This window comes from Crocodylus siamensis, chromosome 5, assembly GCF_052110815.1.
Source record: "Crocodylus siamensis isolate JL-2025a chromosome 5, ASM5211081v1, whole genome shotgun sequence".
NCBI lineage: Eukaryota > Metazoa > Chordata > Crocodylia > Crocodylidae > Crocodylus > Crocodylus siamensis.
In genome coordinates this window covers 81,327,533-81,354,103 of record NC_143399.1, presented here as the reverse complement: position 1 = coordinate 81,354,103, position 26,571 = coordinate 81,327,533, and the positions used below count along the sequence as shown (strand labels likewise).

At 49.7% G+C, this 26,571-nt stretch overlaps 1 protein-coding gene across 1 annotated transcript in view; it reads left to right on the top strand.

Annotated features, from left to right (window-relative positions):
- LOC149864358 (scavenger receptor cysteine-rich domain-containing protein DMBT1-like) overlaps positions 1-26,571 on the top strand; it is a 68,136-nt gene that overhangs the window by 23,026 nt on the left and 18,539 nt on the right. The window contains exons 3-14 of the mRNA XM_090049526.1: positions 4,862-5,176; positions 5,934-6,263; positions 7,310-7,624; positions 11,403-11,717; positions 13,339-13,650; positions 14,546-14,860; positions 15,919-16,233; positions 17,252-17,566; positions 18,674-18,988; positions 20,624-20,938; positions 25,062-25,376; positions 26,003-26,317. Of these exons, the coding sequence (XP_089905652.1) occupies positions 4,862-5,176; positions 5,934-6,263; positions 7,310-7,624; positions 11,403-11,717; positions 13,339-13,650; positions 14,546-14,860; positions 15,919-16,233; positions 17,252-17,566; positions 18,674-18,988; positions 20,624-20,938; positions 25,062-25,376; positions 26,003-26,317 (3,792 nt within the window). The remainder of the gene's footprint in view (positions 1-4,861; positions 5,177-5,933; positions 6,264-7,309; positions 7,625-11,402; positions 11,718-13,338; positions 13,651-14,545; positions 14,861-15,918; positions 16,234-17,251; positions 17,567-18,673; positions 18,989-20,623; positions 20,939-25,061; positions 25,377-26,002; positions 26,318-26,571) is intronic.

Below are 26,571 nucleotides of genomic sequence, written 5' to 3'. Positions count from 1 at the left end.
CTGATCAGCTATACGTGTGCTGCCTTGGTTACCCGAGCAGCCTGCTTTCATTTGTTGCCACTTGCCCGGCTGTGCTACATTAGTTTCCCTGCTACTTGCCCAGAGTTCTGCCCTACTATCCTACTGCTGTGCAGTTAGCTCACCTGTAGTAACTAGCAACCCTGTAGTCCCTCTGTTTAGTTCCTCCCTTGCTGCTTTTCCCCCTGTACCTCCACTTGCTCTGCTTCCTGTACCTGGGAGCAAGCTTGACCCTGCTGCCCCTTTCCCTTAAAGTAACAGGAACTCTTGTTCCCCATTACAGCCCCTCACCCCTGGGATTCACCAGAATGGAAGGGCATTGTGTTCTGCACAATGCAGAAGACATGCAAACTGGTGGCAAACCCATGCTTGGACCATGGCAATTGTGATAAGCCAATTGCCCAGTTAACACGTAATGACCTAGTTAATATGCTCAATGGCTGGGCCAGTAAGAGTTAATTCTAGTTAAGGCATGCAAAGCTGTCATAGGAAACTGGATCCTCCTGCCCCACACCAGATACTACTTAGCAGTGGCAGCTCACAGACCATGCCCCACCTCCTCAGACTGCCCCCTCTTCTGCCCATCCCCCTACTCCACATGTCTCATGTGCACTGGGGAACTTTGATGGGTTTGGCTGGGGTGGGGGGTTACCTCCACTCTCCTCAGTCATTATCAGTTACTGCCAGTTGAGTTCCTTGTGCCAGTAGTTGGGGGTGGGCTCACCTGGATTTGGTAAACTTCCCACTCGTGCAACCGTGGTTCTACTTCCCGGCCCAGCTATTCAGCACAGAAACACACAAAGGCTTTTATTTCAGTGCATCTGAGCATGAGCATAGAGGTGGCTGAGGGGTGAAGCCTAGGTCTGTGCGAAGCTTTGGCTACTAATTCAATTTGGAGGAGATTCAGCCCTATTTGGCAGCTGAATCTCCAAATCTGAATTGAATCAGGAGACCAATAAAAAGATCCAAATCAAGTCAAAGCTCTCCAAATTGATTCAGAAAAGATTCAGAGGGCTTTGGAGACTCAGGCACTCCCCACCCACCGCTGACTCTGTGCCAGTAAGTAAGGGGTGGCAGGGGCTAGAGGAGGGTAGAGGGTACCATGGGGGGACCCCCACCAGGCTCCATCCCCTGTCTGCTCCCCCAGCCCACTGAGCACCCCCTGACCCCTGCCCACTCTCCCAGCCACATCAATGGATGCCCGACCCAGCTCCAGCCTCCCAGCTCTTTAAAAAAAAAAAGCTCCACACTCACTGGTTCCTGCCAGGGAGGGAGGCAATCCCTACTGCCCCCTACTGCCCTGCACTGCATGGGGGGCTCTGCCACAAGACCCCATTTCCTGCCCACTCTCCCAGGCCCCCACCTCCCATGGTTGCCCCACCCAGCCCCAGTTCTTTAAAAATAAAAAAATTAAAAAGCCCCACACTCACCAGATGCTGCAGCAGTCACTGGGGCTTCTGGGGGCTCATGGCAGAACCTCCCCATTCAGTGCAGGGCAGTGGGAGGCAGCAGAGATTGCCCCCCTTCCTGGCAGCAACCAGCAAGTATAGGGCTTTTTCATTTTTTTTAAGAGCTGGGATTATGGGGCCAGGCAGGGCAACCATTGATGGGGCTGGGAAAGCAGGCAGGGGATGGGACCTGTTCAATTCAGAGATTCGGCCGATTCGGCGGTGGCCAAATCTCTGAACCAGATGTGGCCAAATCAATTTGAGACAGTGATTCAAATCACTGAATCAAATTGCTATCCACCAAATTGACTGAATCCAAATCCAAAGCAAATACTAGCTGCTTCACACAGTCCTAGTAAAGCCCCAAGAGGGGGAGAGATGTAGAAGAGAGATACTGAAGCCCATGCTGGTCTGCATCCCTGCTCCCAACCAGCAATAATCCCATAATAATGCTCTTCTGTGAGGGCAGGCATGGATTGTTGTAGGCCTCACAGAGAAACATGGGAATGTTGGCATTGTTCAGGTCCTGGCACAGTCGCAGTCATTTTGGGTGGCAGTGAAAGCTGTCATCTTTACCACTACTCACAGCACATGGTGACTCTAGATTTAGAGTATTCTGGCATGGCACAAGATGGGGTTTCATTCTTCAGGGAAGAGCTGGTGAGGGAGAATCATAGAATACTAGAGAAGTAGGGCTGAAAGGGACCTCCAGATGTCATCTAGTGTAACCTGCTGCCTGAGGCAGGTTCATCCCTATCCAAACCATCCCAAGGGGGAGGCGGTCCTAGTTGAGGATGTGATTGACTGTTGCTTTCACTGCTAGGTGGTGTGACAGAACTATGAAGCTGTAACACAGGTGCAGGAAGGTTTCTGGAGCCTCATGTATGTTTCATGGGATCCCCACTTTTCCCAGGGACTCATCATATGTGGCTCTTCCCTTCCAAGATTCCAGAACAGGTGCTGGCATGAGAGTTTTCAGAAGAAGCAGGGCATATCTTACGGGGTTGCCACCTGCAAGATCAAATGCCTCCTCCCTGCACTGCCAGGACACTTGCCAGGGAGACATTGGCCATAGAAGCGGTGTCCTGAGTCAGGGGCAGAAAGAAAAGTTGTGACTGGAGGAAGAGGGAGTACCTTCCTACCCTAATGGGAAGGGGCAGGGGAGGGGAAACAGTAGCTAGCTGAAAGTAAGGAGCTGCGAGAGTGCTCACCATTCCATGGTCCTGTTTTGTTTGCCCCTGGAGGGTGTGTGTGCTATGAAAGCAAGGTACTCAGGCACCAGTTCCAGGAACTTGTAGTCCTGAGTTGCAAAAGTCTAGAACTTTGTAACAGTTACAAGTCTGCTTTGGTGTCAATCCACTGGTGCCTGTCCATCTGCAGGGGATGTCTGGGAATCCATAGGCAGACACATTATCTGCTAACTGGCAACACACTCAAGGCCCATTGCACTCTGTTTCTCAGAGTTACCTTTGCCCTCTGAAAGCTTGTGAGGTTCCAGCTCTCCGGGGCACTCATGCTCAGAGGCTGGCCTTTAGCCAAATCGTTGGTGGGACCAGCAATACCAGAGATGCTGGAGGACCCTCTGAAAACTGAGCCAACATTCCTGACAGGTGGCTTGCTGGCCTGTGAGTGCCAGCAGGACTGGCTGGAGGACCTGCCAAAAACTCTTTAGGACATTTTTGCAATTCAGGACCCTTAGTTCTTGGAACCGGTGAGGGACTCAAAGGGTCCTCGAGGCCTTCCAGTCTGTCACAGAGTCACACAAGTCCTTCCTGGAGATGGTGGCTGTTGCTGGAGAGGAGTATATCCATGCCATGATTGTGAGGCAGCAGCCACCTGTAGCAACTTACCACCACCCCCAAACCTGACTAGAGGCAATGGCCCCAGCCTTTGCCTCTGAAAGGAGCCCCATACAGTTTATGTAATCCAAGGCGTGGGAGAGAGGCATAGAATTGGTATGTGGGTCCCATCAGTGACCCTCATGCAGTTTGGAAAGCCCATCTGTTCAAACCCAGCAAAGATCTCCTGCAGTTCCCTGAACCAAGGCCCCAGCTCCTCCAATATGGAGTCACACACTTAGTGCATGTCTTCATTGCTGTTATTTGACATGAGATGGATTGGTTGCTGATGGAAGGGAGGAACGGACCATGGGATATCCTAAAGTTACACTGCCACTGCTAGTCATCCCAGGTTGTGAGCAAGAAGTGCTCCCACCAGTCATTATTTTGTGCCCCCTGCAAGTAGGCCAGCCTGATGCCCAGGGCATCATCACAGTCCTCAAAGTAATGCCTTGCCAGGGACAGGAGCTTTTGTCACTGAAGCAAGGGATGCCTGTGCAACAGGGCAAGGATTTCCTTAGTTCCACCACTTGCGATATGCAGGAAGCTGATGAACAGCTGATCCCTGCTGGACCAGTCAGTCAAGGAGGGAATGGAGACTGGAATTCAAAGGCTCACCTCAGCAAGAAGGTCAACCTTGACCTGCACCTGGCAGCTGTCAGAAATATGGGCAAAAGTCTGGCATGCCAGGAGGCCTGCTCAGCAGCCCTCTAGCAGGAACATGCGAGCTGTGCATGTAGAGTTCACCATAAACATCACATCCCATTAACATTCCACAGATTTAACATGTACCAAGTGTAGTGCCACAAGGCTGTGTTAGTGCTTACTGGCCCTGAAGCACTATTCCTGGGCATCATGCAGACATGCAAGAGCCATCTTTCTCTTATGCAGAAGATCAGATCTCTGCCCAGTCCTACACTAAAGGGAAATTTGGCCTCAGTAGTCTTCTGGAGGGCAGTGTGCAGGCCAGAAACTAGGAGGAGGTTTTGAGGGCAGAAGCTGGAGTTGAATTTTAAAGGTATAGGATAATTGGTTTTGCATTAATCCTCTGTTCATGCTCATTGCTCAAAACAGACACAAAGTGTCTGTCAGTTGTTCCCAACCAATAAGGCCAGGGAACAGAATAGGGCGCATCTCTGAAACCTGGGGATCAGGTGCTGGTCCTGAGTGCAAAGCCCCTGGTTCATGATTCCAGATTTTCTGTGGGATAATTAACTGCCCCTGAGGATACTGCTAGATGTAACAAGTATATCAATATGAAATGATGGTGACATAAGCTAATACGATAGAACTGTAACAGCTAGAAATAGGGATGCAGCCAAGCCTTCGTCATTCAGGATTAAAGTTACAGTGATCTAGCTCACTTGTCCTGCTAGAAGAGCATCCATGCAGAAGCAACAGTGAGTTTGTAACTACTGATATGTGCTACAATTAAATAATTACAATGACATTGCTCTTAAGCACCAACTTCCCTTCCATCTTTAAAGAGGTTAAAAGTTGCATCTCCCAATTGCCACAGAGAGATTTTACATTTCATTGCCTTTGGACAAATTTCAGGTAATCTTGAGCTGCGGCTGGTGAACGGCCCTCATCGCTGCACTGGACGGCTGGAGGTGCTTCATGACGACATCTGGGGCACTGTGTGTGATGATGGCTGGGATTTAGCTGAAGCCCAAGTCGTGTGCAAAGAGCTGCACTGTGGGATGGCACTATCAGCCTCTGGGGGGGCTCGGTACGGACGTGGTTCTGACCCCATCTGGCTGGATGAGGTGAACTGCACTGGGACAGAAGCTGCGCTCTTTAAATGCAAGGCCAGTCCTTGGGGAAAGAATAACTGTAATCATGGAGAAGATGCCAGTGTGGTGTGCTCAGGTATTCCCTATTCATGTCATATCCTATATAGCACTAACAGGGGCTGGGCTATCAGGAGGAATCTTGTTGATTCTACAAAAGTCTCACTTCCCTCTCAAGTCACCACTAGCCCCACTGTGTCAACCCAGAGCCGGACGGCAGAACATTGCAAAAAGGAAGCAAGGTTATTCAGTGGCGGCTTTCTCTGCTCAGTCATTGCTGTCCCCAAATTGGGACAGTATGATGGTAGAAAAGCTGTGTGGGCTGCAGGTTGTGGAACAGAAAGAGCAGTCTGAGATGAGTGAGTGCTTCTGATTCTCATGACTCCCTACAGTACGATGGGTGCAGTGGAACAACAGATCTCATTACCTGATTTTGTGGCAAATGAGGCCTGCATCTTCTTACAGAGGCTAGACACTTGGGCATACCTTGTCTGCTGCCACACTCTGAGCACCAAATTGTTTCAGGTGATTTGCAATTGCTGTAATGAGCTGTTAAACCTCTAATATTTCCCCTGTAGGTTTGACAAGGTTCGACATCCTCCCTCACTTCGTGTCATAAGCAGCTAGAATATCATTCACTATCTTGTTTCTCAGCTACCTTTTCTCACCACAGAGGTGGCTGCATGTCTTTGAGCATAAGCAAGTTCCTGCCAGGCATTTGCTGATTATAAAAGCCATTTAGACTCATCAGCAGGAAGGGCTACGTTCTCCTGTGTTACAAATGAAGAGTTGTACAGGAATTTCCTTAAGCATGTATCCCCTTGGGGTGTCCACAGGTTTGCATCTTTCAAATGAAACTGAGCTTCGACTGGTGAATGGCCCCAGTCCCTGCGCTGGGAGAGTTGAGGTGCTTCATGACGGTCAGTGGGGAACTGTCTGCAATCGCAGCTGGGATTTAAGTGATGCTGAAGTTGTGTGTAGAGAACTTGGCTGTGGGAAAGTGTTATCAGTCCCAGCTGGGTCCCAGTATGGAGAAGGATCAGACCATATTTGGCTAGATAGTGTTAACTGTACTGGAAGAGAAGCTGCCCTATCTGAATGCAGTTCCAAGCACTGGGGAGACAATAGTTGTAGTCATGGAGAAGATGCCAGTGTGGTGTGCTCAGGTAACTCACTCATATTTCATTCTCTATGGTGTTGAATCGGCACTGTCTTCCTTAGGCTTCAGCAAAACCTTGACTCAGTGTGGCCTCAGCTTCTAGCAAACTTTCCTCCCTCTTCACCTTGCTCTTCTCTTTAGCTTAACAAGGTCTCAGCTTCTAACCAGATTTCCCCCTTCCCTCTCTCTTTACGGAAAATAATCAGGCTTGACTGGGCTGCAAAAAAATACAATAAGCAAGGAGTTTCATGACACTTACAGATCATCCCTGGCCAATGATAAATCAAGTGAATCACCTTCCAGGAAGGCAGCACGGTTTGACAGCAAGAAGGGTACAGCTCATTGATGCATATACCAAAGTAGTAAAATAGGTATGTGCCTCATACCTATGCATGCATACTTGCATGGGATTCTGTGGTGATTTGGTTTGCTCCCTGAGACCCGAGGAAGGGCAGTTTGTGCCCAAAAGCTTGTCTAATTTCTCTCCCAACTATACAGTTGATCCAATAAAAAGTATCATGAGGGAACCCTTATCTCTTGTAGTTTTCTTGTGTGATCATTAAAATCAGACAGCCAATCAAGACCGCCTACAAGAAGTAAAGAGTTGGGGGGTGGATCGAAAGACACTCCCTCACTTATATAGACACTAACAAAGACTGCAAATGCTACTGACACTTCGTCATTTCAGGCAAATGTGGACTACATGCTAAAGACAATGCCCAAAATGGCTCTAACATCCTTCGACAATGTATTAATGTGGTTACCAGGCATGTGGCCTGGTCTCTCTCATAACCATACCATCTTGTGCAAAAACTTGCAATTATTTTACCCCAGACAAATGTAGACCACATGCTTAACAAAACCACTGACACTGCCCTAACATCCTGCAACTATGTACCAATGTGGTTACCATGTCTGGGGTCAGGCTTTTCTCAGAACTCTAACATAACATGTAAAGATTTTAATTTTAACATTTCCTTAATAATTAATGATGAGATGCACAGGAATCTGAGTATTTATTTCCTTCAGCGTTTATATGATTATTCTTTACAGAGCCAACTGAGATTCAGCTGGTGAATGGCCCAAGTCGCTGTGCCGGAAGAGTTGAGGTGCATCATAATCAGCAGTGGGGAACTGTGTGTGATCATAACTGGGACTTGAATGATGCTGAAGTTGTGTGCAGGCAACTGGGCTGTGGGACAGCAGAGTTTGCCCCAAAGGGGGCTTACTTTGGGCAATCGTCCAATCTCATCTGGCTGGATGGGGTGAACTGCAAGGGAACAGAGGCTGCTCTCTCTGAATGCAGCATCAAGCTTTGGGGAAACCATAGCTGCTACCATGGAGAAGAGGCCGGTGTTGTATGTTCAGGTACATGGCACATGACACCCGTAGGCACTGTTCTACATTTGAGCAAGTTCTCAGATTCTTAGTGAAAAATGTTAAGGCACATGGTGTAGCAGGCAACTTACAGGAAGAGTTCTTGATTTGCTGCTTACTAAATGGAAAGAAATGGTTGAGAGTGTGTAGGTGGAAGACAACTTGGGTAACAGTGACCAGGAAAAGACAGAGTACATGATCTTAAGCAAAGGAAGAAAGGGGAACAGCAGAATAAAAACATTAGACTTCAAAGAGGGAGACTTTAAAACTCAGAGAACGGGTAAGCAGAATCTCTTGGGAAATGAGGTTAAGGGAAAATGGAATCCAGAAGAACAGGATATTCCTTAAAGTTACATTTCTCAACTGGTGTGGCGTGGCATTTTGGGCTGGAGCCATGCACAGACAGATGGGGAGCATGGCTCCAGGCAGGGGGCGTGGATTCAGCCCAAAATGTTGTCCAGCTGGCTGCGTGCCCCCCCTCCCTGTCGGTGTCAGGCTGGCCACACACCAACCCCCGCCCCAGCTCCGTGTCCCATGTGCTGCAGTGGTTTTTTATTTCAGTAAGGGTGTCATGGGGCAAAAAAGGTTGGGAAATGCTGCCTTAAAGCAACAGTATTATGGGCAGAGGAGGATGCTATCCTAATCAGAAGGAAGGATAGGAAACATAGCAAGAGATGGTCTTGAGTAAGCTGTGAGCTCTTCATTGACTTAAATTTTAAGGAATCTGAGAGTATATCCAGATATGCAACTCTGTGTAGTTTGTGGCACGGCAAACCTCTTTGCCATGCCACAAATCACATGGCCAGAACAATTAGAAAGGGCTAAATTTGCTACTGGGAAATCCCAGCGGCAAAGAAAACAGTGCAACCCCTCCCTCCCCTGCCCCCCCCACAAAAATGGTGCAGCACATGCAACAGGAACAAGTGCCAGCAGGCATGGAGGCTTGGTCTTCCCAGGAGATGCTCTGGCTGCTGGCCAAAATGTCTCCACTCCTTTAGCTGTGTCCCTGCTCCTCCAGCATGCCAGTAGCTGGCAGGAGCGGGAAAAGGATAGCTTGCTAGAAGTGGGGTAATTTGCCTCATGCCAAAGTGCATGTGCAGGGGCGTGCACAGGGGCAAAAAGTAGCTACACAAATGTGTGCTGCTACTGTTTTTGCTGCTGCGAGTGCACACCCCTGCATGTGGGGATGTACCATTGAAGTGGAAGCTAGGCTGTATTGCTAAGGCTGAGTATAAGAATATAGCATGGGCATGTAGGGAGGAAACCAGTAAGGCCAAGGCACAAATTGAGAGAAATACTGCAAGGGGTGTAAAAAGCAGCAAAAGCCTTGGACACTGAGTAAGACAGAGACTGGGAGAAGTGTAGGTACCCTACTGCAGGGGGAGGAGATGCTAATAATGGACAATATGGAGAAAACTAAAAAATGTAAAGGACTGCAGCATTCACAAAAAAGTCCGCTATCAGATGATGAGCACAATTATCATCAAGGAAGCGATGAGTGTGGTGTCCCAGCCTATAATGGAGGTTACTTACACAGAGTTGATGTTTCCAAATCAGCAGGGCATCCTAAGGCAGGGGTGTGAAACTCCCATTATGTCCTGGGCCAGATCCAGACTGCAGGGCTCCTCACAAGCCAGATCCAGCACAGAGCACAGGGCAGCTGTGGTGGTGCCAGTGCCTGTGGTGGAGTGGTGGGGATGATGATGGCTGCTATGGGGACATCATGGCTAGTGACAGCTGTAGAGGGCTAGTGGGCTGGTAGCAACTATGGCAGGGTTGGTGGTGGGAGCAGTAGGGCAAGCAACCACAAACACCTGCCATCAAGGACCATGTTCATCAGGGTCTGGAGGCCACAGATTTTGTGGCAGGCCCCTTCCACCACTAGCTGTGCTTCCAACTTCCCCAACCAGCCAGTACCCAGATGAAGTGGCTCTGTGGACTGGATCCATCCCACAGGCCATATGTTTGACAACTCTGCTCTAAAGTATTCAGGGAATTAGCAGAAGCAATTACTGAGCCATTAGCTGCTATTCTGGAAAATCCATTGAGAGTTATCAGAATTCTGGCAAAGGGTAAATCTAGTTCCCATCTTTAAAGAAGGACGACCCAGGGAATTACAACCAGTCAGTTGAATTTTGGTTCCTGAAAATATACTGAAGCATATACTTAAGCAATGCTTTTAGAAGCATCTTGAGGATATCAAGGTGAAAAGGACCAGGAAACAATGTGTTTTCAAGGACTAATCATACCTAAACACTCTGGTTCCCCTCTATGACAATGAGATGGGTCTTGAGACTAGGGGGACAGGGAGGGGAGAAGATCAATGTAACTTGTTCTCATAAGCAGACCTAGGAAAAATGGATTATATATGGTTACTGTAGGGAGGGTGCATAATTTACTGTATAATTGTGTTCGAAGATAATTATCTTAGTCAGTTTTAATTCAATATCTAACTGAGGCTATGTATCAAGGTGGACTCCCAGGAAATCTGTCCTGGGTCTGGTACTGTTCAGTATATTCATTAATGATTTGGAGTATGGAACTGAGTAGTCATCTAGTAAATTTGTGACTGATACCAAGGTGGACGGGGTAGCAGGTAAGATAAGAATTCAAAGTGGTCTTGATACATTGAAAAAATTGGCTGAAGTGTAAAGCAAAAATTAAATCAGAAGTTCAAAATTCTACTCTTAGCCAGGAATGAGGGAATGCATAAAACAAGGGTGACTATGCTGTAGTACTGCAGAAAAGACCCTGGTGGTCGTAATGATCTGCAAGCTGAATATGAGTCAACAGGGTAATTTTGCTTGTTTCTCTGGCTCCTGCTCACTTTGAGTTGAGCAAGAGCAATATATGCTCACAGAGGGTCTTCGTTTTCAAACCTGGTTGTGCTGCAAGTGGTTGGAGCAGCAAAGCAGTATTAAACATGTATAGAGTGAGTGTCTTCCGGGTTTGGCAGCTCTGATTTTTGGAAGCCTCCCTCCTGCTCTGGGGGTTTCTAGCCACAAGCTTGGGTAGAGGTCTGCTCTCTCTCCATTGCTCTCCCTCCATTGGCTCTGGGCATAAAGAACAATCTCCATGATAACCTACTGGTATGCAGGCTGTTAGATGAAGAAATCCCTGGTAACACAGATTTCTTTCTTCTTTTTTTTTTTCAAAAATATGTTTCTAGACAGATAGATATACAATACAGCCTTTCCTGTCTTTGAGCACATACACCAGCCCATGGAGCTGCAGGGTTTAGCTTCTGCCTGTGCCAGTGCCTGTGCTGCAGCTGGGCAGGAAGGAGCTGCACCATGGCAGGAAGCTGGAAACTGTTCCCTGTACTGGTGTCCCTGTTTCTTCTCCTCACTCCCTGCCTCCTCACTTCCCCTCCTCCCACCACTCCCTGGCTGTGGTGCAAGCACAGCTTTCAGCCAGAGCAGGGCTGTGCTGAGGCTGGGCTGGATAATAGAGGGGCAGGGGTGGGGAGAAGGGCAGAGCAGTGTGGAAGCAACTTTCAGTTCAATGGCTTAGATCAGCTCCTCTGTGGGGCTGAGCTCTCCCCACACCCGAGGAGCAGGGGGCAGAGAAGCAGCAGTGCCACAGGTGCTGCAGGTCCTTGAAAAGCACCCCACTCTGTGCCCTCCTCCCCACTGCCTCTGTGCTGCCAAAGCCCAACAGACCTGCACCAGACTGGAGCCAGGTTGTACTGGTTGGCAGCTTGGAAAAAGGTTACTGGCCACTGCATGTTCATGACCATGTATTTTGCTTGTATCTTTCCTTGTTTCAGAGCCACCTCCACTCCGGCTGGTGAATGGCTCGAGCCGCTGTGCCGGCAGAGTGGAAGTGCTCCATGACCAGCAGTGGGGAAGCGTGTGCGACAATGGCTGGGATACAAAGGACGCCACAGTGGTGTGCAGGCAGCTGGGCTGTGGGCCAGTGGTATCAGCCAAAAGCTCGGCTTGGTTTGGGCGGGGACATGATCCCATCTGGCTGGAAAATGTGAATTGTACAGGAATGGAGGCTGCCCTGTCTGAATGCAGGGCTAAGCCCTGGGGACACCATCACTGTCACCACGGAGAGGATGCTGGAGTTGTGTGCTTAGGTAACCCTCATCCACATCACATCCTGCATAGGGGAATGTGGGGCTGTGCAGCAAAGGTATGCCTGAGTCAGGAGCGGCGATGTTCCACCTTGTCTCAGTGTCCTGACAGTGGTGTCTGTGCTGCACAGGATGGGGGACTAGTCCAGCATGGGGCTGTGTCCACAGAGTCAGTAAATCCCTGTAACAAAATGCTTGTGAAGGGAGGTTATTCCAGGCCTTTCCATGCCTGATTTCACCCACTGGCTTGTGTGCTAATTACATGTCTTGGGATACCCCTATATGCTTGTCAGGACTCAGCCTTTCTGGCTTCAACCCCTTCTTCTCTTGACTGGGTCCTGTAGCCTGTGCCCACTGCACCAGACCTGGCTTCTGGGTCCCAGCCCTCCACAGGCCTTGTCTGCACTGCTCTAGGCTCAGGGCTCCCTGGCCCCACACTTTGCCCTGCTTTGGGTTTGCTGCTCCCTCAGTGCCCTGAGCCTGCCCCTAGCAGGGCTCAAGATGAATACGTACCCCTAGGGCACTGACGGGACCTCCAAAGACCACCTCTCACAGTCCCAAACCCAAGCCACCAGTATGAACTATAACCAAAAGAGAAGCCCACGAGCTATAATGCAAACTCTCCCTTCTGGGCCCACCAGTGTCACGAAAGGGAAAATGGCACACTGGCACTTTAAAAAGGAAAACCTTCCCCCCCCCCCCCCTTGCCTTCTTGCTTAGGCAAACAACCCCTCAGGACAGCCCTCCCTAGGTGGTCCTGATGCAGCTCAGCAGTCTATCTAGCACTCCCTTGTAGCTTGCCTGGCCAGGGAGTTCCTTCTTCACAGCTTGCAGGACTAGACTGCCCTGCTCCGACTCAGGATTGGGGTTTGCATGGATCCCTGACCCCTCTCCCTGCTGGTCACCTCCCTCCCAGAGCTGCCACGGGTGGTTTCTGATTCCGTTGGGTGGGGCAGCCGCAATGAGGCCCCTTGCTTGCATAGAGGGACTTGGGGTGTTTCCATGCAAGCAAGCCCCAGGCCCCTGATGTTGCTGTTGCTGCCGGCTCTGTGGCAAGCGTTTAAGTCTTTTCATTACTTAATTCTGCACTTGGGGCCTTGTCTGGCCAGCAGGCCACAGGTATTTCTCATCTTCCTCAATAATGGGGCAAGGGCCCCATTACACTCCTTCATAAACCGTGCAGAGCCACTAGAAGGCCCTCAGCCTGGCAGGACCCTTTGGCAGTAGAGTCCACTGTGTGTATGGGGCAGAGGTTCTGAGGAAGCAAGAGGTGCTGCTCTGTTGAGACCCACCCATCCCTTAGACTTACAATGGGTAACTGTACAATGAGCAAGCCACTGGGCAACCTTGATATCCAGCCAAACCTAGACATCTTTGTGGGGCCTGGAAACCCATAGTCACTTGGCTTAGTGATGAGCCCTGAGCCTGGTCATTCCAGATGACTCACAGCCTTCAATGTACTCAGCGTGGAGAAGAAGTTAATTTGGGCCATCTAATAATATCTGTGCCTGTGACATGGGTTTAGGTGGCACTTTGCTCTGCAGTATTACTAGTGATGAGCTGCAATGGAGTTTCTCTAAGAGCATGCCTCTACTTGTGCTGATTGGATTTTTCTGCATTTCAGGGCCAACGGATCTGCGGCTGGTGGGTGGCTATAGTCGCTGCTCTGGGAGAGTTGAAGTGCTTCATGATGAGAAGTGGGGAACTGTTTGTAATAACATGTGGGATTTAATGGATGCTGAAGTCGTGTGCAGGCAGGTGGGATGTGGGACACCACTAGCAGCCCACTTTGGAGAGTCCGTTCAAGAAGAACCTGGTCCTTTGTGGCTGGATGGAGTTCAGTGCGCAGGGACAGAAGCTGCCCTGTCTGACTGCAGGGCCAAGGCTTGGGGAATCGACTACTGTCACTATGAACGTGCTGGTGTGTTGTGCTCAGGTAATCCATACTCATATGGTATTATAGGATCTGTGCTGTGGGGAGCAATGTTATTGGTCCTGTAGGAGGCACTCTCCCTAGCCAGACCATGCTGACCCCAGTGAGCAAGAGAACCAGAAGGGTTGTGCTGCATGGAAGTGTGTGTAAAGGTTGGTGTTAGTTAACTTCCTTCTCCATGCAAATATTGGTGGTGTGGCCTGATGCTAAGAGGTTCTGTACTGCAGGGGGTGTAGTGAGTGGGAGAAGAGGGAGCAGCTCTCTCCTTTCTGCCAGCTTGGATCACAAGTGGCCAGTGAAGAAAATGGGGGTCTCTGTACTGTAGGCGCTGGTTTGGGATCCGCACATGGGAGTCATGGGGGGCACTCAAGGTCACTGTTCTGCATGGGGTGAAATAAGTATCATAGTAGGAGGGGCTCAACTCTATCAGTCCCTGGTGACCCCAGCACCCTGCTATGTTCCTAGAGGATGCTGTGCATGTGGATCTGGGCCTGTGGAGTAGAAAGAATCCTTTTTCCATCTTAGTCCCTACTGAGCCTCCTGTCCCATTGCATCCCAGTTCAGTCCTAGAAATTCATAGTTCCCTGTACAATATTTAGAATCGGGCTGAACCAGAAAATGTTAATAGGAACTAGAAACCCTAGGGCACTTGCTTAAGAATGGGGCTCTTAAAGCCGGCATTTGGGTAAGTTTCCATCCAGCCTTGCATCTTTCACAGTTTAACCATGGAATAGATACCAGCCTTGAATGCTGAGGTCATCATTTGCCTTGTCACATTCCACATGTCAGCAGCTTCATCAGTGGGAGGTACTTCATTTCCATATCACCAGGGATAAGATGCACAGGAATCTCTCTGATCATTTATCTCATTGATGATTTGTATCTTGTCCTGTCTCAGAGCCTACTGAGGTCCGGCTGGTGGATGGCCCCAGTCGCTGCGCTGGCAGAGTGGAGGTGCTTCATAAGGAGCAGTGGGGAAGCGTGTGTGATGATGGCTGGGACTTTCAGGATGCCAGAGTGGTGTGCAGACAGCTGGGCTGTGGGATGCCTTTATCAGCCCCAGGCAAGGCTCACTATGGACAAGGCCATGAACCCACTTGGTTGGATGATGTGAACTGCACTGGGACAGAAAATACCCTCTTTGACTGCAGGGCCAGGCCGTGGGGTGAGAATAACTGTAACCACAGAGAAGACGCCAGTGTGATTTGCTCAGGTACTCCTTCTTCATGTCACATCCTGCATGATGCTAAGGGGAGCTGTGCTGCATGACAATGGCAGTGATTGTGTAGGGAGCTGCCAATTCCATTGAACTTTGGTGTTTCTCCTGGTGATGTAAATTGGGGGAAGTGTGTGAGTGGAAACTGTCTTTTGAGTCAGTGCAAACCCCCTGGCCAGTGGTATTGCAAAGAGGAATGCACTCAAAGGATGGACATGGGAGAAGTGGTTGGAGGCATACTTCCCTCCTGCTGAGTTCAGATCATAGTGTCCAGACTCATGCTGAAGCCTGTGTTCCAGCAGCAGTGGAGTGTGGGGCTCAGTAGGTGTTGTTCTCTCCTTGGCCTCGGGAGTGATGTGGGTGCATGGGCTGGATTACTCACAAGGGGGCATCCTCCCTTTTACTCACTAGTGATCCCAAAGTTGTGCTAGAGATTGCTGTGTATATGGCCTTGGGGGAAGTTGTGGTGTGTAATCAGGTGGAGATTCCAGTGGTGGAAACCATTCCCTGCAAGCACTTGAAAAATGTTCTCCATTTCAGATTAGACTTGCCCGGCCCTGTGCAGAGTAGCTCTTTCTTCCATCTCTCCTCTTCTGCTTCCCCACAGTCTCTTCCTCTACACCCTCCACTTCCCTGCCCTCCCCTTTACTTCCCTTTTCTTTCCATTAAGCTGAACCTGTTTCCAACAGCAAACGCCTGCTTCCCACCACCCCACAAAAGTCCATGTCCTTAGCCTGACGTTTCCCACTATTCAGTTGCTCACTTAGTTCATCTCTGCTACCCTACCTCCATTCTCTACCCTCTTATTTGGCATTGGTTCCATCTAGAGGAATTGAAGCACCCCTGGTTTCTACTATATCTGATATAGGTTGTCTTATAGGTTAGACAAAGATTTGCTTGGGATGGTTTGGATAGGGATGATCCTGCCTCAGGCAGTGGGTTAAACTAGTCAGCCTCCAGAGGTCTCTTCAAGCCCTACTTATTTATGAATCTATGATATACAGAATTTTTGGAGCATTTATCTTCTTGAGCTATGTGTATTTTCTCTGTTTCAGATCCAATGGAAGTTCGGCTGGTGAATGGTTCCAGTTTCTGCAGTGGGACAGTCGAAGTGCTCCATGCCCAGCAGTGGGGAACTGTGTGTGCTGATGGCTGGGACATCCATGATGCTGAAGTTGTGTGCCGGCAGCTGGGCTGTGGCAGACCTTTATCAGCCCCTGCTGTAGCAGAGTTTGCACAAGGAATTGGCCATACCTGGATCGAAGATGCTAACTGCTTGGGAATCGAAAGCACCCTCTCTGCGTGCAGGGTTAAACTTGTGGGAAAGACCAACTGTGACCATGGAAAAGATGCCAGTGTAGTGTGCTCAGGTAACCCTTCAGTTGGGGCACATTTCTCATGGAGCTAATGGGGACTGGACTGCCCCAAGAAATGTTGGTCCTGTAGGGGGCATTCTTCCTAACAACTCTAGTGACCGGTGGTGGAACCATGAGAGGTGTGCTGTACGAAGGTGTGTGTGAGGGCTGACAGCAGTGCTCTTCTCTCTCCATGCAACCCTCAGGGGTGCAGCCTGACAAAGGGGCTTCTGTGTTGCAGAGGGTATCTTGTGTGGAGTCCATGGGAACCACTTCCCAACTGAGCCCTCCAGGATCACAGGCAATAGGAAGAGATACAGGTCTCTGTGCTGCAGAGACTAATCTGGGTCACTGACCTGAGGAGCTTTCACTTATGAGTCTTCAGCAACCCCATATCTCAGTGTGGTGCTATGTGTCTGTGATTCATGGAGCAAGATGGAATTACAACTCAGTAGAGAGTTTTCTCTCAAAATCACTGATGAAAGCCAGTGCTCCAGTGGGTTGCTGGATTGGGCATGTTGTACTGCAAGCAACCAGGGGGGTGGCTCAGTAGGGGGTACTCACCCAAGACAGTTATTGTGAACCCTGTGACCTGCAGGGGGTTCCATAGGGTTCTGCATGCCTGGAGCCAGGTGTGCAAAGGCAGGGAAAGTTGCTTTCCCAGATCGGTCAGCTCTGGTCTCCTGGCCCCATGCTACCTACTAGAAGCCCTATCCTACCACCGGTTTTGGCATCAGCTGAAGCCTACCTCTGCTGCTGGAGACTAGAAACCTGGGAACATTTTGTCATGATATGGGCACTTAGACCATCTGGTCTCAGTACTTTTAAGACTCAAACGATGAGCCCTGAGACTTCAACCTTACAACCATGGAAAAAATGCTAATATTGATGTGCCAGTAATGTGTATCCCCATCACATGACGCAAGATCCGTCTATGGGAGGTGCTCCCTTCCCCAGTGTCACTGGTGATCAAATGCCCAGGAGATCTGTGACTATTTATTCTTGTTGGTGTATGGGTCCTTTCCTATTCCAGATCCAATTCCAATTCTGCTGGTGAACGGCCATCATCGTTGCGCTGGAAGAGTAGAGGTGCTTCATGACCAGAAGTGGGGAACCATATGTGATGATACCTGGAGCTTGCAAAATGCCAAGGTGGTGTGCAGGCAGCTGGGCTGTGGGCAAGCATTATCAATGCACAGTAAGGCTTACTTTGGACAAGGATCTGGCCCCATTTGGCTGGATGACATAGAATGCTCAGGGAAAGAAACTTCCCTCTTCGAATGCACAAGCAAGCCTTGGGGAGAGCACAACTGTGACCATGGGGAAGACGCCAGCGTTGTGTGCAAAGGTAACCTTCATCCTACTCACTTCCTGCATGGCAATAGGGAACACTGTCCTGCTACCCCACATCAAAGCTCTTATAAAGGAAAGAGAGTTGATTGACTACTGCTTTTCAAGAGTTGCCTCTAAATTGTCCATATTCATTGGATGTGAATTTCCCTAGAGAAGCCTTGTTATGTCCCTGGGGATATGACATTTTGCAATGCCTTGATTGCAGTGGGTAGTCCCCATATATCCCTCAAGGATGCCAGCAACTCTTTAAGAGCGCTCTCTCTCTGCCTCTGGTCTCACCAGCTTCAAAGGCCTATAACTGCCTTAATTCTCAAAGACCAGCAAAAATTTTCCTCTGTGCAATGTGGCAACCAAGGCACCCTGAAATCCATTCATCCTTTTCCCTTCTGCATGGTGCAGATGAATTTCCCCGCCCCCGCCCCACCCCAGCCTCCTCTCCCCACATAAGATTTGTTGCTCCTTGCATTCCTGGGGATGGCTGTCCAACGTGGAGGGAAGTCAGGAGGAAAATCCTGTCTTACCAGTGGATTGGCCTTCATCTCTGAGCTGAGCAAGAGCAACAAGTGCTCATGGAGGTTCTTACATTTCAAACATAGTCTGTGCTGCAAGTGGCTGGAGCAGGATAGCAGTGTTAAACATGTACAGAGTAAGTCTTTCAGGATTGGCAGCTTTGTTTTTGAGAAGTCCTTTCTAGGAGCATTCCTAACTCCAAGGCTTAGCAGAGATGTTCTTTACCAAGCTGTAGCAAAGATCTGCTTTGTCCATTGGCTGTGGGCATAGGGAACAAACCCAGTAATGGGTGAGTGGCATGGAGACTGTTAGACAGAGAAATCCCTGGTAACACAGAAATGTTCCACTCCACAACAAGCCTCACTGGGAACATGATTTTTTCCCCCTTCCTCTCCTGTGTAAATTCATCTGGCTTTTTTCTCAGCTGCCCTTTCCCATCCCAGAGGTGGCTGCATGCCAGTTGGGGCTGGGAATGAGCCCTTGGCAGAAAGGCATTGTCCGTGGCCCCACCAGTGAGAAGTGCTTCTCTTTTAAGAGGTCAGATTTTCAGGAATGTCTCTGAATAACTGCTCCTTTTCCTTACTCATTTTAGAACCACCTCTGCTCCGGCTGATAAATGGCTCAAGTCGCTGCTCTGGGAGATTCGAGGTGTTTCACCATGAGCAGTGGGGAACTGTCTGTGACAAAACCTGGGACTTACAGGATGCTGCAGTGGTGTGCAGAGATCTGGGCTGTGGAATGGTGGTATCAGCACCAGGCTCTGCTTACTTTGGACAAGGATCTGACCGCATCTGGCTGGAGGATGTAAACTGCACGGGGACAGAAGCTGCCTTCTCTGAGTGCAGGGTCAGGCTCTGGGGAGAAAAGAATTGTAACCATAGGGAAGATGCTGGTGTGGTGTGCACAGGTAACTCTCACAGATGTCATCCTCTGTGGCATTGGGAGATCTGCAATACCAAAAGGGATGCTGGTGATCCTGGAAGCTGATTAGTGTGGTGACCTGGAAGGCTACTTGTGCTGTAAAAAGTTGCAAGGTTGGCTCCAGACGGGGAGCTCTTTTTCAGAGAGATGAGGTTGTGTTTTCAGTAGGAACTGTGCTACCCTTTGCACAGTTTAAGTCCTTGCCTATGTTGGAATAGTTTGGCTTGCCTCTGGGAATACAGAAACTCCCCATAGAAAACATAAGAGAAATACTGTCACTGGTTCTCCAGAGGAGTTTCTTGCTTGGAACTCCCAGCTTTAACTACGACCTGAAGTGATGTTGCCACACTCCTATCACTACAGGCTCATGTACATAGAACAGCTGTAATGGAACAGCTACTGCTTGGTCCAGAGCTGCACGGATCCCTTTTGAAAGCTCTCCCAGTGTACATTTTTCCCTTAGTCCCCCTATGTCCTGGATCTGGGCATTTCTTTTTCAAGCCATTTTCTCATGCTGGGGTGTCTTTGATGTCTTTCTCGGGGGCAAGGGACAGCAGAGATTCTGCAGGTACTAGGCCCTGAATCCAAAGGTATGTCTTCATATGCATATTAATCCATTGTATAGTTGACGGCCCATTCTCTAGTAGCTGAAACACTTAGTACAGAGCCTCCCCTGTGCACTAACTTTTTTTGTGTGTGGTATACCTACATACAAGAAAGTCAGGGAAACTGAGGCAAGCAACATTACAGTGGAGAAAAAATCCACATTTAACCCAGAAACAATCAAAACAATACCACAGTCTGTCCCAACTACAACTCTACACAGGGGAAAGAGAATGTCTTCCAAATCATAGTCATATAAGGCATGACTTTTCTGGAAAGCACGTTCAGGGTATCTCGTGGGCAAAACAGCCTTCAGTGGACTCAAAGTACCCCTTTTTTGGACTCAAGGCACCTCCATAATTTTTGTGAATTGAGTGGCACTCAATTTCCAAAACGAATTTATATAATACAGTGCTCATCTCGTTGCAGAGGAGAGGGACAGTGATGAAGGACCAGCCAGGCAGGGATAAGCCAGAGCCTGAGCTTATCTGATCATCTCCTATTCAGGGGCTGCTTTGGCACCCTGGTTGACTATGGCTGCTTTGACTGATTGGGCAGTTACTAATGGGGCTAGAAACCCACAGAACACTTTGTTGAGAACTGAACCCCTACATTCCTTGCTCAGACCAATTTTAAACTTCAGGAACAAACCCTGAGGCTTCTTGCACAGTAACCACAGTGAAGATGCTGTGTGGGAGAAATCAGTAATCATTACCTATATTATGCCCTACAAGGTGCTAGGACCCTCACTGGGAGGTACCATGTTCTTCAGCGGCACTCATCGGCAATCCCTCACAGGTGAGGATTATTGTCTTCCATGACTGTCTTATCTGTGGACCTGAAGATGGCTGACGAGGCCTATCCAGGATCAACTGACTCTGTTGCAGCTTGGGCACGTGTTTCCATGTAGGGTGGGTGGTTCTGGGATCTTAGTTTGGTTGTGGCACTCGAGTTAGATGCACAGGAATCTGTCTGACTATTTATCCCCTTGGGGTGTTTGTATCTTTTCCTATTTCAGACCCAGTTGAGATTCGACTGGTGAACGCCTCAAGTCACTGTGCTGGGAGAGTCGAGGTGTTCCACGACAGGGAGTGGGGAACCGTGTGTGATGACGACTGGGATATACATGATGCCAACGTAGTGTGCAGACAGCTGGGCTGTGGGGCAGCATTAGTGGCCATACGCAGCTCCAGTTTTGGGCCTGGATCTGGCCCCATATGGCTAGATGATGTGAACTGTACTGGGACAGAAGATGCAATCTCCAAGTGTGGAGCCATATTGTGGGGTGATCATAACTGCTACCATGGAGAAGATGCTGGTGTAGTGTGCTCAGGTAACCATCATTTATGTCCCATCCTCTTGTCCCTCCAAACCCTGATTTTGTTCCTGGGTAGCATACTGACTGTATATGCTGAGGTGGCTCTGAGGCACTTCTGTTACTGGTTACTATGTCTCATTTGGGTGTCCATGCTGCAGAAGGGATGCTGAAAAATGGGAAGATACTGGGAAAAGAACTGCAAGAATAATTCAAGGGTGTCGCAACGCAGGGTCCTAGGAGTGGCTGTAATCTCTCCTAGTGCCCCCTACTGTGCCAAGTTTCCTTCAAGCACCCTCGTTCTCACCCGCCACATCTTTGATGTTATGTAGTTATAAGGGAGGCTGCCTTTTGTCCCCTTGGCCACGGTGCTCTGATGTATCCTGGCCCCTGTTCTGTATTGTTTGACTTGGTGCACCCCAGCCTTATGGACTATGCGTGGCTCCAGCCGCCCCTTTGCCACACCCCAAGCCTTGCTGATATCCCAAACGTTGTTCGGTCTGCCCCCTTAGGCGCTCTGGCTTGCCTCACAATCTTGCGCCCCCTCAGGCACTCTGCAATCGATGCCCCTTCCTCTGGGGCTTTCCCTTTGCTCTGGGGTGCTTATCATGCTGCGCCCCTTCTGGCACCAGGGTTAGCGCACCCCCAGTGCTGCGCCCCCTCTGGCGCCGGGGTCCCCACGCTACCATGGAGTCCCTATGAGGCCTCCCCCAACCCCTAATAGCCTCACCCAGTCCTCCGGTTTTAAACAGTAAACAGAAACTCAAGCCACTTGGCTACAACACAAATTCAAACCATCCAGCTATAACCATATTCAAGTCCATGACAGGGTTTCTCTCACTCTCACCTATAACAAGTGCCCAAGTATCCTGGCCGCTTCCTTCTCGCTGCTCCAGCAGCGTTCCCACCTCTATGACTGCTGCTAGAGAACTACCTCCCTGGCCTCAGCCTGGGTTTATACATAGGTCAGGCCCTGCCCCCTTCCAGTCAGCTGACCAACAGCAGTTGCCCCAGCAACCAGCACCTGTGCCTCTTTATAGGAGCAGAGCACTGAGATGCTCTGCAACAAATGGCTGGAAAGCCTGCCGTGCATAGAGAGACTAATGAAGTTGAGCATGTGTAGCTTACCAAAAAAAACAACACTTAAGCTGTGGCATGCCTTCAAGGGGGTTAGATTTTGGATAACAGTGAGCTCTTTAGTATGATAGAATTATGGAGAAGCATGGCTAGAAGGGCCCTCAGGAGGCCATAGTGTCATCGTGTCACAGTGTTTAGGGTTGCAAGGGATCTAAATAGATCATCAGGTCCGACCCCTTGCCCCAGGCAGGGATGGGTGGCCTGGTCATATCACCCCAGCCAAATATCTGTCCAGCCTCCTTTTGAAAACGCCCAAGGTAGGAGAGAGTACCACCTCACTTGAGAGCCCATTCCAGAGCCTGGCAGCCCTAACTGTACAGTAATGTCTCCTGATGTCCAGCCTGAACCTTCTCTCTAACAATTTGTAGCCATTATTCCTAGTAACCCCTGATGGTGCCCAGGGGAACAGGGCCTCCCCCAATTCTTGCTGGTTCCCCCTAATGAGTTTGTAAACAGACACCAGATCCCCTCTCAGCCTTTTCTTGTGGAGGCTGAACAGGTTCTGGCCCTTTAGCCTCTCCTCATACATAGGGCCTGCCCTGCTGCCCCTTGATTATGTGAGTGGCCCTCCTCTGGACCCTCTCAGTGCAAGTCACATCCCTCTTGAAATGCCGCGCACAGAATTGGACGCAGTACTCAAACTGTGGCCTGACCAATGCTGCATAGAGGGGAAGGATCATCTCTTTAGACCTGCTTGTGATGCATCTGTAGATGCACGACAAGGTGCGATTAGCCTTACTGACTGCTTCCTCGTATTGGCGGTTCACGTTCATCCTGCAGTTGACAATGATTCCAAAATCCCTTTCTGCCACTGTGTTGACAAAAAGGGTGTTCCCCAGCCTATAGGTGTGTTGCTAGTTCCCTCTCCCTAGATGCACCTTGCACTTGTCTGCATTGAATTCCATCCTATTCTCATCCACACATCCCTGTAACCCGTCTAGTTTTAGCTGGATTCTGACCCTCCCCTCCAGTGTGCCCACCTCACGCCACAACTTGGTGTCGTCAGCAAGTTTGGACAGCATGCTTTCCACACCCACATCCATATTGCTGATAAAGATGTTAAACAATACAGACCCCAGGACCAAGCCCTGGGGGACTCCACTGCCCATATCCCTCCAGGTCGAAAATTACCCATCCACCACCACTCTGTGGGTGCGACTATCTAGCCAGTTTGCCTCCCATCTGACTGTGTAGGCATCGGTGTCACAGTCACCTAGGTTTTTTAAGAGAATGTGATGAGAAACCATGTCAAAGGCCTTCTTAAAGTCCAGGAAGATGAAATCTACCGCAACACCCCAGTCCAGGGACTTTGTGACCTGATCATAAAAAGAATCCAGGTTAGTCAGGCAGGACCTGCTCTCAATGAACCCATGTTGGTTGCCCCTGAGCATTACCTCCCCTGCTGGGCTCTTGCAGATGTGCTCCTTGATAATTTTCTCAAAGGTCTTCCCAAGGACTGAGGTAAGACTGACTGGCCTATAATTGCCAGGGTCCTCCTTTCTTCCCTTTTTGTAAATGGGTACCACATTGGCCCTTTTCCAATCCTCTGGTACCTGGCCAGTGCCTCACGAGCACTCATAGAGCTGTGCCAGGGGCCCTGCTATGATCCCCACCAATTCCCTCAACACCCTTGGGTGAAGAGCACCTGGACCTACTGATTTAAACATGTCCCGCCCCTCCAAAAGTTCCCTAACTAGGTTGTCCCTGACCCTAGGCATGGCGGTGCCTCCCCTGGGTCCGTCCGCAATTCTAATAGGAGTGCTGTCCTGGTTAGTCCCTGTTCAGGAATATGGAGGCAAAGAATTTGTTAAAGAAGTCAGCTTTTTCATTTGCCGCAATCACCAGATCGCCAAGCCTATCCTGTAGGGGCCCTATGTTACCCGGTGCCTTCTTCTTACTTCCTATGTATTTGAAAAAGGACTTTTATTATCCTTAATTCTGGTTGCTAGTCCTAGCTCTATCTCAGCCTTGGCCTTACTAACAGGCTCCCTGCAGTCCTGAGCAATGGAGATGTACTCCTCCTTGGTGATAGCCCCTTGCTTCCACTGTTTGTATGTCTCCTTTTTTGTCCTCACGCATCCCTGGATGCCTTTGCCGAGCCATGGGGCTTCTTAGCACTCCTGCCCCGCTTGGTGCGCATTGGGAGTGACTCCCCTGGAGCTTGGAGGATCATCTCCTTGAGGAACAACCACCCGTCTTGGCCTCCCATCTCATTGAAGCTCCGAGACCCCAGTGCCTCTTCTACTAATCTTCTTAGCTTATAGAAGTCGGCCCACCTGAAGTCAAGGACCTCTGCCTTGCTGCTTGCGTTCACCACCCTGTGCTGGATAGTAAATTCCAGTAGGTGATGATCACTGTTGCCCAGATGATTGAGTACCTGCAGACCCCTCACCAGGTCATCACCTGTGGCAAGGACCAAGTCCAGCAAGGCATTTCCCCTGGTGGGACTATGCACCTCCTAGTTTAGGTGGAGGTCCTGTATCCCGGCTAGGAACCTATGTGAGCAGTTGGACCTGGCTGACTGTTCCTCCCAGTAGATGTCTGGGTAGTTTAGGTCATCCATGACAACCACAGCCTCTGTGAGCTGACCTGAGGATTCCAGGTCCAGCTTGTCCCCCTGGTGAGGCAGTCTGTAGTAGATGCCCACTATCAAGTCCCTTTCCCCATGCCCCCCTTGCATTCTTACCCATAGAGCCTCATTTTACCCCTCCTCTGACCCCATCCTGATCACTGAGGACAGGTATTGCTCTTTGACGTATAGTGCTACATCCCCCGACTCCCTCTTTTCCCTGCTCTGTCTTGCCTGTACAGCCTGTATCCCTGGATGTCCACTACTCAGTCTTGAGTAGAATCCCACTTTTAAAAGATCTGCTTTAAGCAAGGCTGAAGTAGATAGCTGGGTACAAGAAATACATAGCTGGTGTTATGTGGGAGGTTGGACTGAGGGCTCACAATGGACCCCTTTCATGTAACATCTCTGAATCTTGTATCATTCCCATTTCAGAGCCAGCAAAGCTCCGTCTGGTGAACGGTTCCCATCGCTGTGAGGGCAGGGTCGAGGTGCTTCATGACCAGCAGTGGGGAACAGTATGTGATGACAGCTGGGACTTGCATGATGCTGGAGTGGTGTGCAGGGAGCTGGGTTGTGGGACGGTGTTATCGGCCCCTGGAGGCGCTCACTTTGGACGTGGACATGACGCCATCTGGCTGGATGAAGTGGCTTGCACAGGGACAGAAGCTGCTCTCTCTGAATGTAGAACTAAACCCTTGGGAGATCATAATTGTCAGCATAGTGAAGATGCAAGTGTTGTGTGCTCAGGTAATTCCCCTTCATCTCACTTGCTAGATGGTGTTAGGGGTTGTTTTATGGCACATACTAAGACAAGAGTTTTACTAGGGGATGCATTCCCCTTGAAGTTACTGTTGGACCCAAAATCTCAGCCTTGTACTAGGTCCCCCTATGTTGTAGGGGAGGAGTTGTGGGGTGCAGCAAGGGACTGATTTCCTCTTGTAGCTAATCTCAATGCTGGAAAATTGCCCTAGAGGACACTGGCAAAGGAACTTGTGTGGGGCAGCAAGTGACTTTCTCCCATCTGGGTTGAGTCTGATGCCCCTGCCTCACTACAATGCAATGGGGTGCTGTGCAGCCTCAGATCCTTCTGCCTGAAGCTGCTCACAGGCACTAGCAGCCCAGGCTCTCTTTGTCCAGTTTTGGGCTCTTAATGTTCTTTGGGGTGGTTCCAGACAGTGATAGTTAGCTCCTGAATTCAAAACATTATTTGTAAGACACAAATGTTGAGTATGCTCATAATCTTTGTCCATGTCTGACTTTACATAGCATTCATTTCATTACCAGGAGCTGTTCCATCCCCCAGAGTCCCTAGTGTTCAGGAATCTAATGGAGTATTTATCTTCTGCTGGTGCCTCTATCTTTCTCCACTCCAGAGCTGCCTATGGTCCGGCTGGTGAATGGCTCAAGTGACTGTGCTGGGAGAGTTGAGGTGTTTCACGGCAGCCTGTGGGGAACTGTGTGTGATGATGGCTGGGACTTAAATGATGCTGATGTGGTGTGCAGGGAGCTCGGCTGCAGGACAGCAATCTTAGCCCCAGACAAAGCTCACTTTGGGCAAGGTTCTGGTCTGATCTGGATAGTTCATCAGAACTGCACAGGAAAAGAAAATTCCTTCTCCGAGTGTGGGTCTCAACCTCGGGGTGACCATTTCTGTGACCATAGTGAAGATGCCAGTGTGGTGTGCTCAGGTAACTCTCAACCACATTACATGCTGGATGGGCTGGGGGGCACTGTGCTACTCAGAGGAATATGAATGACGCTGTAGTGGTTGCACTTTCCTTGGGGTAAGTGGTGTCACTGTGGGTAATTGTGCTACTAATGGAGGATGTCCGTTAGCGGAGGCCTGGGCATGACTCAGAATGAGAGATCTTACCCAGATGTGGTGCTGTCAGCAGTTGCCAAATATGTTGGTAGGTGAAGTGGGAGTGAGTCTCTAGGGGAC